The sequence below is a fragment of the Arachis stenosperma genome, chromosome 9 (genome assembly GCF_014773155.1).
Source record: "Arachis stenosperma cultivar V10309 chromosome 9, arast.V10309.gnm1.PFL2, whole genome shotgun sequence".
NCBI lineage: Eukaryota > Viridiplantae > Streptophyta > Magnoliopsida > Fabales > Fabaceae > Arachis > Arachis stenosperma.
In genome coordinates this window covers 133,410,480-133,430,496 of record NC_080385.1, presented here as the reverse complement: position 1 = coordinate 133,430,496, position 20,017 = coordinate 133,410,480, and the positions used below count along the sequence as shown (strand labels likewise).

At 30.5% G+C, this 20,017-nt stretch overlaps 1 protein-coding gene across 2 annotated transcripts; it reads left to right on the top strand.

Annotated features, from left to right (window-relative positions):
* The first annotated feature begins 4,014 nt into the window (after positions 1-4,014).
* Positions 4,015-11,382, top strand: LOC130947644 (uncharacterized). 2 transcript variants are annotated; one of them, XR_009072740.1, is made up of 5 exons: positions 4,015-5,111; positions 7,060-7,216; positions 8,347-9,048; positions 9,120-9,210; positions 9,298-11,382. XR_009072740.1 is itself a non-coding variant. In XM_057876351.1 (1 exon), exon 1 carries the CDS (start codon positions 4,557-4,559, stop codon positions 4,947-4,949), a length of 393 nt encoding a protein of 130 aa, XP_057732334.1. In that variant the 5' UTR covers positions 4,015-4,556; the 3' UTR covers positions 4,950-5,238. The 2 variants fall into 2 exon arrangements, 1 of the variants encoding a protein (XP_057732334.1); XM_057876351.1 differs by lacking the exons at positions 7,060-7,216; positions 8,347-9,048; positions 9,120-9,210; positions 9,298-11,382 and having other exon boundaries at positions 4,015-5,238.
* Positions 11,383-20,017: the final 8,635 nt, after the last annotated feature.

Below are 20,017 nucleotides of genomic sequence, written 5' to 3'. Positions count from 1 at the left end.
CAAAATAGGATTTAACTCAACTACCTATATATATCAGACCTGCAACTTGGTAAAGAAGGAATATATTGGTTTGTACTTTGTAGTTTGCTTAGGTGAAAACTCAGGTTGACATGTATTATATTTATTGTCACAAATCTATATGTTTGAGTAAATTATTATGGCAAATTAGATTAGATAGATCAATTAGTTGAACCATCTATCACCCAAACTTTATTTCATTGATAGAGTTAGTAAACCGTGAATGAATTTACAAAAGGAGCATAATACAAAATTTTAAAACTAGCCTAAGACAGAGTTATAAATTAAGAATCTGGGATAAAATTTTGAACTATAGACTCACTTGTATATGATTATCACATGTCAGATGAAGCATTTCAATGAAGTAATTCAATAAAAAAACATAAACTAAACATAAAAAATTAAAAACTATTTTTTAATCAATAATCAACAAATAACTTTTTTTCTTTTTAATTTTTCTTTCTCACCTTTAATTTTTTTTATTCTATTAATGGATTGTTAGTCTAAGAGGAAAAAAAGAACTAATTTCCTAGTAAACCCTACTTAGTATATACAACCATCATAGACTTAATGATCGTTGAGTCAGCAGTGTGCATGGCCCAATTCGATCCGAAGACCCGGCCTGATTCTGAACATTTCAGGAATTAATTTGGTGTAATTTCAGTGGGTTTAAGGCCAGATAAAGGTCTAAAAAATAGCCCCAGTCATTATTTCGAGTCGGATTCAGGCCATGGTTCGAGTCACCCGAAATCGACTCGGTGGCCCAGTCATCATACACAATTAATATTGTGTTATTAGTGATGGATGATGATTATTCTTATGTGAAATCTAAGTATTGTAAACCTTAATATTTTGTGTTATTAGTTATGTTTTATGTTTAAAATGCATAAGATTTTAGACTAATTAATGCATAATATTGTGTTATTTGTATTTACTAAAATATTTTGTGTTATTAGACAATATTAGTATTGATTATGATTATGCTTTAATTTTAGAGAAGAGTTTGTTCTTGTTATATTTTTTTAAGTGAATTTTATCATGTCAAATAATGGTTGGAGTCTTGGAAATTTGAATATTTTCACATGCTAGCTTATAAGAATGTATGAAGGTAATGTAATGTTAACGGCCTGGTTTTCACCCGGTTTTTATCCGGTGTAATCGTGGTCCAAAAGTGTATAGGTTTCATCAGGTCTAAAATCGGGTTCAGGTCTAATAAATAGGTCCGGTATATATTTTGGGTCGGGTCTGAGTCGCAGCAAACCCGGTTTCACCCGACCTAATTGACCAACTGGTTTTACCCAACACATTTAACTAATCTTAACTAATTGATCACCAAAAAGTAGTGATCCAGTCCACCAAATCTTAACTAATTGTTGGACAGCTCCAAACTATATAGGTCAATTACTATTGTTCATGGGTCCATAAATATTTCCCAACAAAAAATTTTAGGTAATTTTCTACTGGGCCCATAGGATTTTTAGGCTTTAGTTTACGATTCCATGACTTTTAAATGGATAATGTTATGGAATTAACTTTTTTTTATTTAACATTAGCCAATTTTTTAAAATGATTTTACTTAATTTAAATTTTAGATTTTTTTGGTGATTATTTAAATTTTAGATTTAAATCATAAATTTTTAATTTTACATTTTAAATTATAAATCATAAACTCTAAAATTGATTAACTAAAAATTAATTTTTTTATATTTTTATTTTAAATATTTAAATTTTTTTCTAAAAGATAAGTTTAACAAAATTCCAAAATAAGTGATAAGCACCAAAGAACGGACTTTAAATATGATGGTATTATTATTATTATTATTATTATTATTATTATTATTATTATACATAAGATTGAATTTTATGGTGGTGTGTAATTGTGTAAATATTTTGAGTTTTGACCAAAGCCAAAAGAACCCAAACCCTAAAAGAAAGTGTCTGCTTATGTATAATAATAAAGTTATAGGTATTTGTACGATAAAAATAAAAATAAATAAAAATATTATATGTAACTTATATTATCTAGGTAAGTATTTAGTTTTTTTTATTAAAAAAATATTATATTATTGCATTTATTAAAATATCTTTATAAATATTTTTTATTTAATTGTAAAAAAATTAATATCCTTATTTTTATGTTTGACAAAACTACTTTTTTATTTATTAAATTTCAAAATTCAACCATCTTTAATTTTGTATTTTTAATTTTAAATAATTTAAGGGAAAAAAACCGCATCTAGGAACGGAAAAATATGTTGTTCTCTTTCCCTTTTTCCATTTGAGAGTTGAGAGAAGGCAAGCATGACAATCATCCAAATAGAATCAGGCGTGAGGATCTTGAGGGAAGAGGCTCCAAGCTATCAATAGGAAGAGGCTCCTGAGGGAAATCACAAGCTGTGATTTTTAACGAGGAGCTACTTAAAAAAGGAGGCTTAAAACTTTTTTTTAAATATTTTTAAATAATTAAAATTTAATAAAAATAATTAATTATATTATATTATTTTTATTAAAATTAGATCAGATAAATTAATTTGACTAAAAATTTAATAAATTATACTTTGAATTAATCTAAATTAATATTTTTTTTATAAAAAATAATTACAATATTTTTATTATAAAAAATAATTAATATATATATATATATATTAAGAATCTAAATTCTAACTCATTTTTTTATGTCGTTATAAAATTAAAATTTACGATATTAAAAATTAAAAAATATATATAATAAAAATATTTTAATTATTTTTTATAATAAAATTATTATAGTCATTTTTTATAAAAGAAAATATTAATTTAAATCGATTTAAAATTTAATTTATTAATTTTTTTATCAAATTAATTTATCGAATTTAATTTTAATAAAAATAATATAATTCAATCAATCATATGTATTAAATTTTAATTAATAACAAATATCTAAAAAAAAGACCTTTTAAACATCATTCATCAGTTACCAATCTAGGCGTAACCCCACTTGTCATCCCTTTAATATCAGCACAAGTCCAGGGCCTAGGAGTGTTTCTAGGCCTTTGCAGACAACCCAATTGTCACATTAGAATTGCAAATTCCAGTAAAAAGGTCATTGAGTATCCCTTCAAAGCTTGTAGGAATGATAACATTCTCAGCACAATATCTCTATAGTTAATGCATTTGATCTCAGGAAATTTAAATGCATTGGGGTCGTAATGGCTATTGGCATGTGAATTGTAGTCGGTGGTCATCTTGAACGCCCATTTCATAGTGTATGACATATATATATAAGTCTCTCACAAACCTTCCTCTTCCAACACCCGTCTTGATCCTCACGCCTGATTCTGTTTGGATGGCTGTCGACAGTCGTGGTTGCGTCAGGCTGAAAAAAACGAGAGAAGAAGAAGAATAATTTTTTTTTTAGATGCGGTTTTTGTTTTATTTTTTTAAATTATTTGAATTTTAAAAATAAAAAATTAAAATTAATTGAATTTAAAAATTTAATAAATTTAAAAGGACAATTTTTGTAAAATATAAAAATAAATTTATTTAATTTAAAAAATTAAATAAATATTTTTTAATATAAATATATTTAAAAAAACCTAAATATTTATTATATAGATAATATAATCACGTATCGGATTTTAATTTGTTTATATTTTATGTTATCAATATGTAAAAATTTATCATCATATCAGAATAAACACTTAAAAAAATTAAAAATTAAAAAAAGAAGCATATATGATTACCAATTTGACGATTGTCCGATTAAAGAAAAACAGCTTCCATGGTCCAGTTAGAAAGACGGTGATGCTGCCTCTTCAATCTTCATGGTTGCCCTAACAAACACACAACGCAATCGTCCACAATTATTTAATTAATTATTAATTAATATTTAGTATAGCGAATGAAAGTATGAAACAGAACTTAGTGCGGGCCACAACTGTTATTTAGTGGACACCCCATGGACAAATGCGTAAAACCATATCACCAAATAAATATATCACCGCACTCTTTTCTCCTTCCACACACATTATTATTCCCTTCCCTTCTCTCCCTCTTTTTTTCCGTTTCTCTGTGAGACATCCTTCCTCCCCTCTTTCTCCCTAATCGCAATCCCTCTTCTTTCTTTCTCTATCCACTGCACACGGCGGCGCAACACCCGTCCTCTCCTTCCCATCTATATTCTCCGCCCCTCGTTCTCCCAACCAACACCGCCTCCTCCCTCTTCCTAACACCATCCATAACCACATCTATATTTCTCTCTCTTCCATCCATTTTTGTTTTAAATTTTTAATTATTATTCTTATTTTCCTTTTTCTATTTTCTTCACGTCACTTTCTTATCCTCTAATTTCTTCGTTCTTTAATTATTTTCCTTAGTGACTTCTTTCGTTGTGGACCCCGCTTTTCCATTATATTTTCATTTTCGGTTCGAACAACGAAAGAATGTAGGGGAATTTATCGGTTTTACTTCTTTGCCCCTCTCTAAACCCCACGAAGAAGAGAACGTCGCGTCCAAGAGTATTTTAGTTGTGTTGTTTTTACGTGGCATAATCTAAGGCCATGATGATGAGTCATTACCATCACCGCAGGATGCTGCCACCTGGCAACACCAGAAAGCGCAAGCTCGCAGACGAAGCTGACAAGCCGATTGAGCCGAAAAACACTAATCGGCTCCTAGCTGGATACCTGGCTCACGAGTTCTTAACCAGAGGGACCTTGTTTGGGCAGAAGTACGAGCCTGAATCGGGTGAGATCTCGGCTGTTGTGGACCCGAAGAAGAGCCAGCCGAAGCAGTTGGTGCAAGCCGCGGAGCCGAGCCGAGACCTGGTGAGGAAGAAGGTGCAGAAGGAGCAGGATAGTTACGGTGAGGTTGCGAGCATAATGAAGACGGATGGGATCCACATAAAGGGAATCGTGAACCCCACGCAGCTCTCACGATGGATCCACATGTGAGATTCTTCATTCTTGGGTTCGCGCGTCGGCTTCGTGGTGACGTAGCGGATTTTGATTGGATGGTTGTGTATGGAGAAAGAAACGTCTTGGTTTTTAAGGTATCGTCACTCGCGGCGAGCGCGTGAGTCATTTGCGGTTAACTGCTGCTGCATAGTGCACAAGGTTAGTTTTGATATTTGAAGAGTGGGTAGAGTTGCGCGGTGTTGTTGTTGAGAAAGAACGGTGTTTGTACTTGAAAACTGTATTTTATTTTCTTATTCTTCAATCTTCTCGATTAGTTTGTGTTTAATCAATTCTTACATGTGGCGTACTTTGCATTAGTGATAATCTGCGTCCGCGATAACAAAAGTTTAATACATCGATCAACCACAACAGAAATAGAATATGCATGGATTTATCATCGCTCATTCTCAATATGTTGAGTAATGTTTATTTGATTTATATTGGTACCAAGATTAGCTTGATCTTCTCGATTATTCGATAGAATGTTGGACTTAGCTTAGTTGATGAAGTTCCACACTCAGTATATCAAAACATCAATAGCTATGATGTGTATGTTTCTCTTGTAGAATGAAAAACAATAGATACGTTTAATATGAAATCTTTAAGTTTTTTAAATCGTGTGAATTTAATCTTTTAGAGAACGTTAAAAAATAGGCTCATCCTTACCCTCTATGTAAGTAAGTAGAGTGCAGTATTCCTTTTTAATTAAATAGATTTTAGTTTTTTATTTATTATTTTTATGTCAATGATTCAGATTTAAATTTAAAATTAAAATTTAAAATTTAAATTTAAAGATTTAGAATTTATGATTTAAAGTTTAATTTAAAATTTAAGATTTAGAGGATGAATCTAGAGTTTTTAAATTTTAAATTTTATTTTAGAAAATAAAATAAAATTTATTATTATTTATTTTATAAATAAAATTAAAAAATATATAAAAAAATATTTAATAATAATCTCACTTTAATTTCTAAAATAAAAATTTAAAATTTAGAGACTCTAAATTTTTAGAGGATATAATTTAGACTTTTAAAGAGCGACTGCACTTTGCATTAACTTTTGTCCGACATTTACATACACTATAAAAGATTATCTTAGCTTAAATTAACTATTTATATTTTATTAAAAATATATTTATATTAAAATATTGAATATTGTTTTAGTTTATTTGGATAATTAAATTATTTATTTAAAAATGATAATATAATATAATTTTTATTCAAATATAATTATGATTTGAACTTTAATTTTATTAAAAAATATTTGTATATGGTATCTAAATACTTTAATTACTTCTAATTCTATAAAATAAGTTTTTACTTCTGTTTTTCTAAAAAATGTTTCTCTCAATCACAACAAATAAACTCAATAAACGTCTATGGTTATAATTTATGATGCCGTTCTTTAAATTCCAGGGAAAAAACATAAAAAGAAAAGAAAAGAGAAAAAAATAAGAAGAAAGAGATTGTACAATATACAATCTCAAATAGTATTGTATTTATTGTACAATCTCAAAATATAAATTTAAGTTATACGAGCCACTATTTATTAAGTTATCAAGGATTGAGCTTATGTATCTTATTCTTATCTCTTTAAGATGTATGTAGTCGCATCTTAAACAAGTGGAAGCCCTGTTTTTATTAGGTATGTATCGGATAAGACGATACACCGTCACCGATATAGTATAGTATCTTCTTGGTGCGTAGTTCACTATTATTTTTATTCAGCTTGATTATTATACGCAAAACTTATGAATTTTTAATGTATATCCTTTCATGTAATGACGGACTAGTTTGATATATGATTGATGAATCAATGACAAATAATAATGATTCAATATATATGCCATATTTCATGTAGTTTGATGGTATGCATAAAAGAATAAAGTAGCCATAAAGTTCGCAAAGGAAAAACATCATTTCCGTAGATTATTACATCCACGTATGAATGTTGATGACAAAGTTACATCACTGTGCATAATGTTGGTGTTTCCGGTGAAATATCTAAAATAGCTAATATAATAGGTAACTTTTAAAGCTTTTTAATTTTTATATGGAGCTGTTAATGGAGTAAGTCACAGATATAAAGTGTATATGTGTTTTATCAGAGTGTGGTATCAAGTGTGAAGAATTTGGACGGTGTAACAGGAAGAAACACGATCGGACAGTCCAATTTGCTCGGACAACACAGACAGTCTGAGTTGTGCGTTAACAGTCACATATCGCACAGGATAAGCTCGCCAGAACGGTACCTCTGAAACCAACGTACTTTCTTGTTGCCCTACTCCTTCAGTCCGAAATCACTCTCAAACTACCCCTAACCCTCAAAGCCATTTTATTCTCTCTTCTTCTTCTTCCTTTGGGTGGTTCTTCAAAGTACATGGAAAAAATTTAAACAATGCCAAAGAAACACAAAATTAAAAATGTTGATTGTCTTGAATTTTATATTGTAAATTATCTCTGCCATTCTGATTATGTAAGTTTATTTTTTTAAACTTTTTCAAATTTTAGAATTATAATTATTTTTGTTAAAAAATTATTTTTTAGTATTGTTGTTAGAAATTTTTTATAGTGTTAGAAATTGTAATTAATTAATTAATTTTTATGATTAATTTTAGAAATTATAATTTTAGGAATTATAATAATTTTTTGTAACAATAAATAAATTAAATTGGTGTATAATTTTTTGTAATAATATTGAGAATTTTGATTAATAATTAGGTTTGTAATATATAATATATTTATTTTTAGTATTAATTATATGTTTGTTGTTAGTTTTTTAATTGACATAAATATATATGTTATTGTAGTTGAGATTTTAATAATAAAGTTTAACATTATTAGTTAAATAAAAACTGGATTTATCTATTAGTTATTATTATTAATGGTAAGTTAGAAACTGTAGTTAGTGGTATAGGAATTATTATTACTGACCGGCAAATTATCTATGACTAAAATAATTCAATGCTTACCTTAGGAAGAAATATTACTAAAATATTAATATGTATATAATAATATCGTAATTTTTAAAAATTATGAAGCATTCGAAATAATTTGTAGGAGTATTGATTAAATTTATAAGTTAAATTATTATTATTCGGGAATTTGATAAATTAATTTAGTAAAATTAGTTGTTTTAACTGGATTTTATTTGTGAAAGTTGTGTAATTTTAATTAATATGTTTTGTGTAGTTAATTGTCAAGTAAATTGTATTTAGTAAGATTATTTGTATTAATTGTATTTATTCATACATGGTAGTCACTAAATTGTATAATTAATAGGAAGTTTAGCATTAGGCCATTATAATTAGTTACTCTAATTCAAAAATTATTAAATTTTAGTAGTAAATTAGTGATTTTAATAATTTGACTAATAGTCTGTTATGTTTTTGTAGAGTTCACGAATGTTGACATATATATGACCACCCACTGCCTTCGAATCGGTACCATTTACAGTTTATCGGTTTTTATCATCCTTCTCAGATTAAAATAGTTCAATGTTAGAAAGCACTGGTAAATGCTTTAATCGAAAGGTGACACCCAGACACACACACCTTTCACCTTCCGATTGGTGAGTGTGCAGTGACATTGGAGGATGTAGCCGTTATTCTTGGTCTCCCGACGAATGGTCTTCCAGTGACAGGAATCACGTTGAGCAGTTTCGAAGCCTTAGAGGGTGAGTATTTTCACCAGTTTGGGGTTGCACCGACCAAGTCCGACTGTAGAGGAAGCTGCATAAAATTGACGTGGCTTTGGGATTTAAAAGAACGTTTACAGTTGATTGACGAAAATAGTATTCAGAGGTACGTGAAGTGACACATTATATTGTAATTGGGTACGATCTTGCTTGGAGACAAGTCTGGGGCATCTGTGCACTGGAAGTTTCTGCCTTTGCTCCGTGATTTTGGTAGTATCGGACAGTATAGTTGGGGATCGGCATGTCTAGTGCACCTGTACAGGTCGTTATGCAGGGCATCTTGTTTTAACTTTAAGAAAATCGATGGTCCACTAACACTTCTGCTAGCTTGGGCTTGGATCCGGCTACCATATCTTGTGCCGGTTCCTAGGAAACTCCGCAGTTTTTTGCTAGCAAACAGGTAACATTATCAACTTACAGAGTATGTTCATATTTATATTTAAATTGTGCAAATGAAATAAATCATTTTAGGTGGCATAACTGGGAGCGTGGCGACCGACGCTATAGATATCTTAGTCTCGCTCACTTTAGAAAGTCATTAGATGAGCTTCAGGAAGGCCAGGTGTGTTTTTATTAGAGAAGTATTTGTTTCCAATTTAGTGTCACTATTATTTGGCTTGTAATTATCTCTCTCTTTTATTGTGTACAGTTTGTGTGGGTTGCTTATGGTGTTGACCGCATTGATCCAGACATAATCCCAAAAGACATCAACATGCACTCAGTTGTGTGTAGCGCTACGGTCCCGTTAATATCATTTGAATGCATTAAGTGGCATGTAACCGATAGGTTTAGGCGACAGTTTGGTTTTATTCATGGAATTCCTCATCAGGTACGGATCTAGACAAGGCACACGGAAAAACACTGACTGGTCCTAAGAATCTTGACTGGGCCACAGTCACGTCCCATTTATTTTGGGTGATGCAGTGGACAAGCAGGTATAATCACATTCTTACTGAACTTTCGGTGCCTCCACAACATCCCTTGGATATTTACATGCATTGGTACCGTACAAATCGAGGCCCGTTGTACACAGGCCATGTAGTAGGATTCTCCAGTGGCCTAAACCTAGCTCGGTAAACCCTCCGAACTTGGTCCATCTTGTAAATATCGTGAACATACACTCGCCAATCCAGTCGCTTATTTGCACAACATGCAAACACATGTCGACAAGGAATCCGATCCACCTGGAACTTACCACAGTCACACCGTTGTCGACGAAGGTCGACGGCATACTCCGTTCCACTTAGCATCTCACGCACTTCAAAGACCTCATTCATCCTGTCGAAGCAATTAACCTGGATATTTCCTGATGTAAGTTGATTTGCATGCAATTTCGAGGTCACAACCTCAGAAAAACATGTCCAGATGTTATCTGCGACTCTGCCTTGGCTCTTTTTCTAGTGAACAACTCATTAAGCCTGTAGAATGTTGCTTTGACAAGTGTGGTGATAGGGAGATTGCGTGCATCCTTCAAGACTGAGTTGATGCATTCCACTAGGTTTGTGGTCATGTGACCCCATCGGTAGCCACCATCGAATGCCAATGCATAATGTTCGCGGGAGATTCGGTTTAACCAGTTAGTGTAAGCTTTGTCCCGCTCTCGTAAATGCTAGTAGCGTAGTTCGTACTCGCGAACCGTCCTCGAATATCCTGCACAATAAGCAAAAACAAACAAGAAAAGAATATATGAGAAACACTGCTTGAAGGTAACTCTGTCGAATTTCAAATTACTAAATTTTACCTATGTTGACGACAAGTTTTTGCAGGTACGGTGCCTTGAACTTTCTCAAAAAATTCGACTCTATATGCCGATGCAAAACATGTGGAAAGCTCTCGGAGGCGACCAAGCTCCGTTACTCCGGGCCACAGCTGAATTGATGGATTCGTGTCGGTCGGAAATCAGTCCCACAGCATCCCGAGTCACAACATGTTGTTGCAGGTTACTAAGAAAAAAAGTGCCATGCATCAGAAGTCTCTCCCTCCACAATAGCAAACGCAATCGGGACGATATTATTGTTACCATTCTGTGACACTGCAACCAACAGACAACCCTTATACTTTTCGTATAAGTGAGTCCCATCAACCTGGACAACTGGTTTACAATATCTGAACGCTCTAATGCAGGGGTAATAACTCCAGAAGACTCGATGCAATACCTGGATATCAGTTACCAAGTCATTGCCTTGATATGCAGGCATAGTCTCAAAATGGACGACTGCTGATGGCTCCTTGTAACACATGGCCTCACACCATATGGGCAAAGCTTCATATGATGCTTTCGTACCTCCAAATATTTTTTTTTCACTGATTTTTGCTTAGTCAACCATGCTTTCCGATAGCTGATGGAGTAATTGAACTTCGACTGCATTTTCGCAATAACTGATTTCACCTTTATCAAAGGGTTAGCCTCAACCAACGGCTTTATTGCTTTTGCAATTGTGTTCGAATCCAGCTTCGAATGATCCTGAGAAATGGTGGCTCTAGTATAAGTGTGACTACTGTTGTACCTCCTTATAACCCAAGAGTACTTTCTGCTGATCATGCTAACCCTGATAAGCCAATCACACCCTGATCCATACTGTGTACACTTGGCATAAAATGTCAAAGGCTCCGACTCATACACCTGGTAGTCTACGCCTCTTCGAATGATATAATATTTCATCGCCATAATAAATGCTTTCCTGAAACTGAATTCTATTCTGACTGCAAATTTACCATCTGCGACCATAGGAATTTCTACTACGACGACAGCCATATGAAAAATATTTAATAAAGAAATATTTAATAACTGAAATTAAAAGTAAATCAAAACTCACTACATCCACATTAATATAAATAAACTTTTCATCATGTTATTATCTCACTTTTAACATAATAAAAACATAAACAAAAAAATAAATATGGATTAATGCATACTAATTAATATTTAACTAAATCAATAACTCACTAAAAATATTATTACCTTAATCTTAACTACATAAAGACATAAACAATTGTTAATTGAACATAGTTTCACATGTCACTTAGCTATTTGGTCCATCGATCAATATAGATTATTACCAAAAGTCTAATCCTTCGTATAAATATATGCATTTACGTACCTGCACTAATATATTCCGAAAATTCCGGCGCATGCATGGCTTCCAAGTCCAGAACACGCATGAAAGATGGCTCCTCAAACGGATGTTCGTTTGCGACGTCTGCCACATTTGGAGCCATCGCCCCGTCACCTTGATCTTCGTCTTCGTCTAGAGTAACAAGTTCATAATTGCTTTTAAACTCTTCCTCACTGTCACTATTGTAATCTTTCCATTCAATACTTTGGTCGGCTTTAGATTGTTCAAATTCAATGTACAACTCGATGACCGATATCTGAGCGCGAGTTTCAATATACATTGAAAACATCTCTTGCATACTCGCTTCATCGGTTACATATTTGGTTTGAAATTGAACGAATCTACTAAATACTAGTATAGGTATCTGTATAAAATACATGATATTTTTCTTGACATCTCAGAATCTATCTTCTCACAAATCACACATTTTAGCTCTTCAAATGAGATTGTGAATGGAATAACAATATCTAACGGATTCTCGCAATTAAATTTCAATCCTTCAGATGTTTGTAATAAAATTTGACCAAAATAATATACTTTTAGCGGAACTCTATCATCCATTCCTCACACTCTCATAAATTTGAACTTCACTATCAGATTTTTTAAGTTCATGCGAAATAAGAGAGATGCAGGAGTTGGGGAAAGAAGAAGAACAAACAGAACAAGAAGAAGGAGATCTGAGAAGTTGCATCCGAGTTCCACACACACACATATATATGTTTAACTTGGACCCACCAATTAAAATTGTCCGAATTAAATAAAATATTCAGCAAACAACTCGGACCGTCCGAATTCATTATATATATATATATATATATATATATATATTCCTTGTCATTATTTAAAAAATCCTGTTCCACACGGGTATCTAATACCTGTATTCTCCATAATCAAGCACAACTTACACCCTGGTGGCATATCAAAAAAATGAGCCATTGTTTTAATACTATGAATCGAGGCTGTGGTTGTTTATCATTTAGCAGATGAACCATTTCATTTTCATTCTTGCATTATTTAAATACTACTGACCGGTGAGAATATGAGATACATGTGCTATGAATATGATTAAATTTCAAGTGCTTGAAGTTGTCACCTTTTTTCGTAATGTGTAAAACTATTGCATGACTCATGTTATCGTAAAGACTAAAGAGTATATTTTAATGAAAAATAAAAATGATATTTTTATAATAAAAAATAATAACCTTGTGCACATTTCTTAAGAATTTAGTTGACTTTTTTAAATCTAATTTCACTTTTTGCTTAAAATTTTCTTTTTGTCTTCTCATTTTCTTTCTTTTCTATTTTTGTTTTTTTAAATGGAGGAGCTAATGTCCAAATTAAACATTAAAATGATTAAACAATTAGACGAAAATAAAAAAATTCTAATAGTAAACTTAAAGGTAGAGAGTGGAGAAGTAGCCCTTAGCTTGTTTGCGTAACCATATGCAACTCTATTTCCTTCTCTAAAATTTTTTTTGCACTCGAACTTCCCATTCTTGGTCTAGCAAATTCTTTATCCTTCGTAGCAACGTAGCATAAGGATGAGTTTAAAAATGTTTGAATGTTATAACTTATAATGAAACAGCTGCTATTGAATCCATCTCAAGGATCAATTTCTTATACCCATGAATCCAAGCCAAGTGAAGAACGTGAAAAGTACTCCAAAATTCAGCAACAACTACCGGACAACGACCCAATTTGGCCCCATAACCAAGTTTAAAAGTTCCCTCCTCATCCCGCAATACGCTATCACAAGCCGCTTTCCCATCCTGCCGGACAGAACCATCACAATTTAGTTTAAACCAACAATGAGGAAGAGATGACCAAGCAATATATTGGACCAAGCTTTTAATAATATATACTTTACTATATCTTATTATTATTATTATTATTATTATTATTATTATTATTATTATTATTATTATTATTATTTTATCTAACTAAATAACTATAATTAATTTTTATATAATTATAATGATTATTAAAATGTATTTTGGTTAAATAAAATAAAATTTAGTCTATTTTGAATTTTAATCTTGCAAACGAGAGGCTACATAAATGTCATTAGGCATTAGTATTTTGTAAGAGAAGGGATTGTTTTTTTTCCTATTATTTATTCATCAAATCAGAGAGAATATATTTTGTATATTTTTATTAAAAATCTTTTAAAATATATCATAAAATGTGTTTGGATTAGAGATTAGATTTTGAAACAATTGTTTATTATTTTGCGGAGATATTTTTTATACGAATTAAATAGCAGTGAAATTCCCAAAATAAAGATTATATGTATATTTTCAAAATATTAGAGGCAAATTTGAAAATAACAAAATGATGAGACAAATTAATTTTTTTTTTAATTTTTAGAAAGAAAATTTGTCGGGGAGAAATTGTATTTGAATTTTGTTTTAGTTAAAAAAACACAATTCGCTTAGATCACTACAACAATATAGATTATTTTTTAGGGTTATATGTGTCAAAAAGAATTAAAAATCGTCAAAAAAATAATTTTTGATACTATTTTAATTATGAAAATATGTTAATAAAAGTTTTGTCAAAAATAGTATTTTTAACATATAAGTAATTGTCAAAAAAACTTAATCTTATTTTGATAAATATTAGCCGTAAAAAATAATGTTAGAAAAATTTGAGAATTTATTTTTTGTGATACTTATTAACCGTCAAAAATACTATTTATTTTGACGCTTATTGACCATAAAAAATTCTCAACAATTTTTTACAATTATTAACCGTGAAATATACTATATCATGGATATTTTTTGACAATTTTTTACCATAAAAAAAACTCAATCATATTTTTTTTGACATTCATTATTATAAAAGTTAAGGTTTTACATATTATTTGTTTGTTATATAAAAATTACTATAACAATAGACAAAACAAAAATTCTACCACTATGACATGAATATGTTTTCACTTTATCATACATAATCATTGTATAAAATTAAACAAGAACTTTACAATTTTGATCATTGATCATGATTCAAAACTAGTACAAATAGCATTCCTTATTTAGCATTTGACAAGTATATCAATAACAATTAACACCAAGTACCAAAACTAATACTCAATATCATAAAATCATATTAATGTTCTTTTATGTATAGTGCTATATGAATCACACATAAACTCATCAAAGTCTTGAGCATTAATCAAATGAAGTAGGATTGTTATCACTTTGAATTATAGACAACCTTTCATCCAATAGTTGCTCAAGTATTCCTGTCATATGATCTACCTTTTTCTTTAAATCTTCCACCTCTATTTTAGAGTCTTCATATTTAAAACTTCATATGATCTACCTTTTTTGAATATTTCTTGGGTTCTTTTTTTCTAATATTTCTTTATATTTGCTGCATTTATAAAGGCCAATAAGTTTCAAGCAATACTTCTAAAATAAAAGTTAAATATTATCTAAATACAACTATACTTACCATATAAAAGGAGTAACTTGATCACAGTTCTTCAAAATATAAAGATGAGATTGCTTTATTTCTTCTAGACTCAATCTTTTTGTCACTTTACCATTTCTTGTGGGTCTTCTAGTTTGCTTGAAAATCGATAGTACTTTATCCTTTGTTTTAACTTTATAACCATGAGTTATTGCACCATTCCAATTTCTTCCAACTCGATTATGCTTTGTTTCAATACCATTAAAGTATCTTGAGCAAAATAATAAGCATTTATTTGCAAGATATCCTTCAGCAATTGAACCTTCTAGATGAGCTCGATTACGTACATAAGCTTTTAAGCTACGTAAATATCTTTGTTCAAAAAGGGACAATATATAAGTAAAGAAATTTATTGAACATTTTATCTAAAATATTACATGATAAAATAATATTTACCTCTCAATAGGGTACATCCATTGATAATGGACCGATCCTGCAATCTTCGCCTCACTTGCCAAATGGATAGGTAAATGGATCATGACATCAAAAAATGAAGGCGAAAATATCATTTTCAACTTGCAAAGTGTGATAATGATTTGTTCTTCAATCTTTTCAAGATTTTCACTGTTAGAACTTTTGAGTACAACTCCTTAAAAAAAAACTGCAAAGTCCTATTAATGCACTACGCACATCATGTGATGAGAAAAGACCCCGTAAAATAAGCGGAAGGAAGCACTCTAGAAGAACATGACATTCATGAGTCTTTAAGCCATCTTACTAATACATTTTCTAATATTTGAAGAATATCCATCTGGTACTTTGACATTTTGCAAAAATTCAGACAAACTCCTCTTTTCTTTATTATTAAATTTATAAATGGCATCAGGTAATGACAATACCTTTTCTCCCTCTCTAATAGGATGCAAATCTTTCTTTATGCCTAACTCTTTCATATCCAAATGAGAATTTAAATTGTCTTTTGTTTTTTTTGGAATATCCATCAATGTCCCAAGAACATTGTCACATATATTCTTCTCTATGTGCATGACATCTAAATTATGATGCAATAGTAAAGTCCTCCAATATGGCAATTCAAAGAAGATGCTTTTTTTCAACCATGGATTGGAACTTTCCATTTCTTTTGCTGCTGCACTTTTTTTTCTTTTTTTAATATCTTTATGATTACTAACTACTAAGCCTTCTAAGTTAAAAACTTGTTGAAGAATATCATCACCAGAGAGTTTCTTGGGAAGACGCCTAAATTCTTTTGTGCCATCAAACAATTCTTTTTCACGTCGCCATCTATGTCTAATTGGCAAGAAGCGTCGATGACCTAGAAAACAAAATTTATTTCCATTAGTAAGAAACTTAGATTGAGTCTCAACATTACAAGTGGGGCAATGCAGTGCCCGTCTCGTATTCCATCCAGATAGATCTCCATATGCTGAAAAGTCATTTACTGTCCATAATATAGCAGCACGCATTTTAAATTTTTTTTCATATGCATCAGAGTATCAACTCCTACATTCCATAATTCTTTTAATTCTTCAATTAAAGGCCTTAGATATGTATCTATCGCCTTTCCTAGAGATTTTGAACCCGGTATAAGCAATGATAACATTAGATAAGGATCCTTCATGCATTTTTAAGGTGGCAAGTCATATGGTATAAGTACCACAGGTCAAACACTGTATGTAGTACTCATATTTCCAAAGGGGTTAACCCATCACTTGCTAATCCAAGCCTTACATTTCTAGGTTCATCAAAAAAGGACTTATGTAACTCATCAAATGATTTTCATGCTTCTGAGTCAGGTGGATTATGTAAATACCCATCATCAATTCGCTTTGCATCATGCTATCTCATATCAAATGCTGTCTTCGTTGACATATATAACCTTTTAAGCCTTGGAGTTATTCGAAAGTAACAGAGAATTTTTATAGAATTTTTTTTCTCTTTCTATCTTTCTCCTCAAACTTCCACCTTGAAGCACCACAATGATCACAAGTTTCTTTCTTATCATGATCTTTCCAAAATAGCATACAATCATTAATACAAGCATCTATTTTCTCATAATCCAAGCCAAGATCTCGAATAATCTTCCTAGCTTCGTAGTAAGACGCCGGTAGCTGTACCCCTTTTGGAAAGGAATCATTCAATAACTCAAGTAACATAAAAAATGATTTATTACTCCATCCACCAAGACATTTAATATGGAATAATCGCATAAAAAATGAGAGCTTTGAAAATTGCGTACATCCTAGATATAGTTCTTTCTCAGAATCATCCAAAAGTTTGTAAAATTTTGCTGCATCTTCATTAGGTTCTTCTACATGCTCTTCATAAGGTTCTCCTATATTCTCTTCTATATGCTCTTCATTAGGTTCTTCAATATCCTCTTCTATATCCCAAACTCCAAAATGATCCCTTAACATGTTTTTCATGTCATCTTTATCCATATAATCATCCTCACTATCAAATGAATTTGAATAGGGTGACTCATCTTGTAGCGATTCTCTATGGTGGTACCAAATTGTATAATTTCTCACTATGTCATGATTTAGAAGATCAAATTCTACTTGCTCACGGGATTTTCTAAGGCAATTATTGCATTTAAAACACGGATAATATATCTTATCATCTTTTGTATGACTAAAGGCAAAATCTAAGAATTCTTTGACACCTCTCCTATATTGTAAAAGGGCTCTATTCTTAATTTGCATCCAATCCTTGTCCATTGAATATATGACAAGCTTAACATACCTAAAAAAATATTAAAAATAAAATCCAGAGAATGCATGTCACATAGTCCATACCAAACATATAACGCAACCACAGCTTACCATATACAAAACAGAAAATTAAGGAGCACATATAATGAAAAAAATATAAAAGAGAAAATAGATACAGAAAAAGTAAAGGGTTAGTTAACAGAGAAAGAAAGAATATATTAGTCATCTAATTTTTTAAAAAAGAAAATGCTAATATAATATTACTAGTTAACAGAGAAAGAAAGAGAGATTGATTTGACAATGAGAAAAATTAATAGATCAAGATCTTTCCTATAAATTAAATGAAGGATTAAATAATATTGAAATGAAAGCTATTTTATTATACAAGTGAACGACTTAGTGGTGAAAAAATTTGGCAAAATTAAAAATTACTAGTGAGTTCCTAAACATTTCAATGAAATTAAGCCACAACTGTTAATTAAATTATTAGACCGGTTAACAACAAATTCAGAAAAAAAATGATCAAATGATGAGTGGTCGGATGTAACATGAATTTAGTCCTTGGTTTTTGTTGGTTTTAGGGGGATATGGTCGGTTAGTTTCTAGAGCTTAATTAAACAACATTATAGTCACTGTCTTTAATTTCTTTTGTTTTTTATTTTTCCTAAAGGACCAAAATATATGTATTCTGATCTTTTTTCTCTTAAATGAACATAAAAATAAAAATGAATATTACCTTTCATAGCTTTTAATCACACTCATTTTCTTTCGAACAAAGCTATGAAATCAACGTGTAACTCTAGCTTTATTATCAGACATACAAACGTAGCTTTAGTCTCACTTAATCAATAGGATCCACCTAATAAATTAGAAACTTGTTGTATTTCTAAGACATTTTTTCTTTTAAATACAGTTAGAGTGATACTTTAAATTAATTAACCAGTTCCTATTTTCTAGAAAAGAACACTAAAGAAAGAAAAGAAAACACGGCTACGCTTATTAACTAAAGTTGAGTTAATTACTAATTAACATAACCTTCTCCATTGAAGGAAGAAGTATACTGCTGTTCTTTTAAGAAATAGCAAAATTTCTTTGATTAACTGCAACAACAACAACAAATTTGATCACAAAAAATAACAAAGGCAAAAAGGCAGAGCAGAAAAGAGAGAATGCGTAACAGAAGCACAAGTAGAAGCCTATTTGTTATATAACACTACTTAAACAAGTCATGGAAAATATTCTAATCCTGATATTTTACATTATATTGTAGTGACATTGTGATTGTATACTCTTATTATATCACATAAATTGCAGCTGAGGGAACAAATGTGATCATGAATATGCTAAAAATTCTTTAAGTTTAACAAAGAGTAAGTTTCAATAATAAAAAATACTTGCTTCAACTGGTTGACTTTGTTTCTTTAATAGCAATTTGAAAGCCATTGATAAAATTGATTGACCTACATTAAGCAACTATGCAAATAAGCAATATCACTAATGCAAACTAACATATTATAGAAATTCAAACTATATATATAAAGAGAGAGAAATTCAAACTCTCAAAGTAAAGCTAGATACTCCTATTTGATATGAACCTGTGGTTTAGGAAAAAGAACAAACACATGGTGTGCAAAAATTAGAAAGAAAAAAAATGAAGGATTAAAAGTCAAATTAGATAAAACATAAAATGAATAGAACTCTGAAATAGAACTAACAATAGCATTGTATCATCAAGTAACAATTATCTTTCTCTCATTTTTTTTATTATGAATAAAAAATAGAAAAATCAAATGAAAAAAAACAAAAACTTTACCAAAATTACATATCAATTTACACAAATCAAATATGAGGAACAAATTCAAGAGCAATTAGATATGATGAACAAATAAAAAGTACGAATTATAGAACAACTCAATAAGAAGCCAAATCAGAAAATATAAATTAGGGAATAGATATGAGAATCTGAACTTACCTTAATACGTATTAGTAATAAGAAGCTTGAATAAAAAATTTTTGAAATCTGAAGCATCAAAACGAAAATTAAATCAGATTTATGAAAGAATAACAAATTTTGAGAGAGGAAAAAGAAATACCTAACAAGACCAGG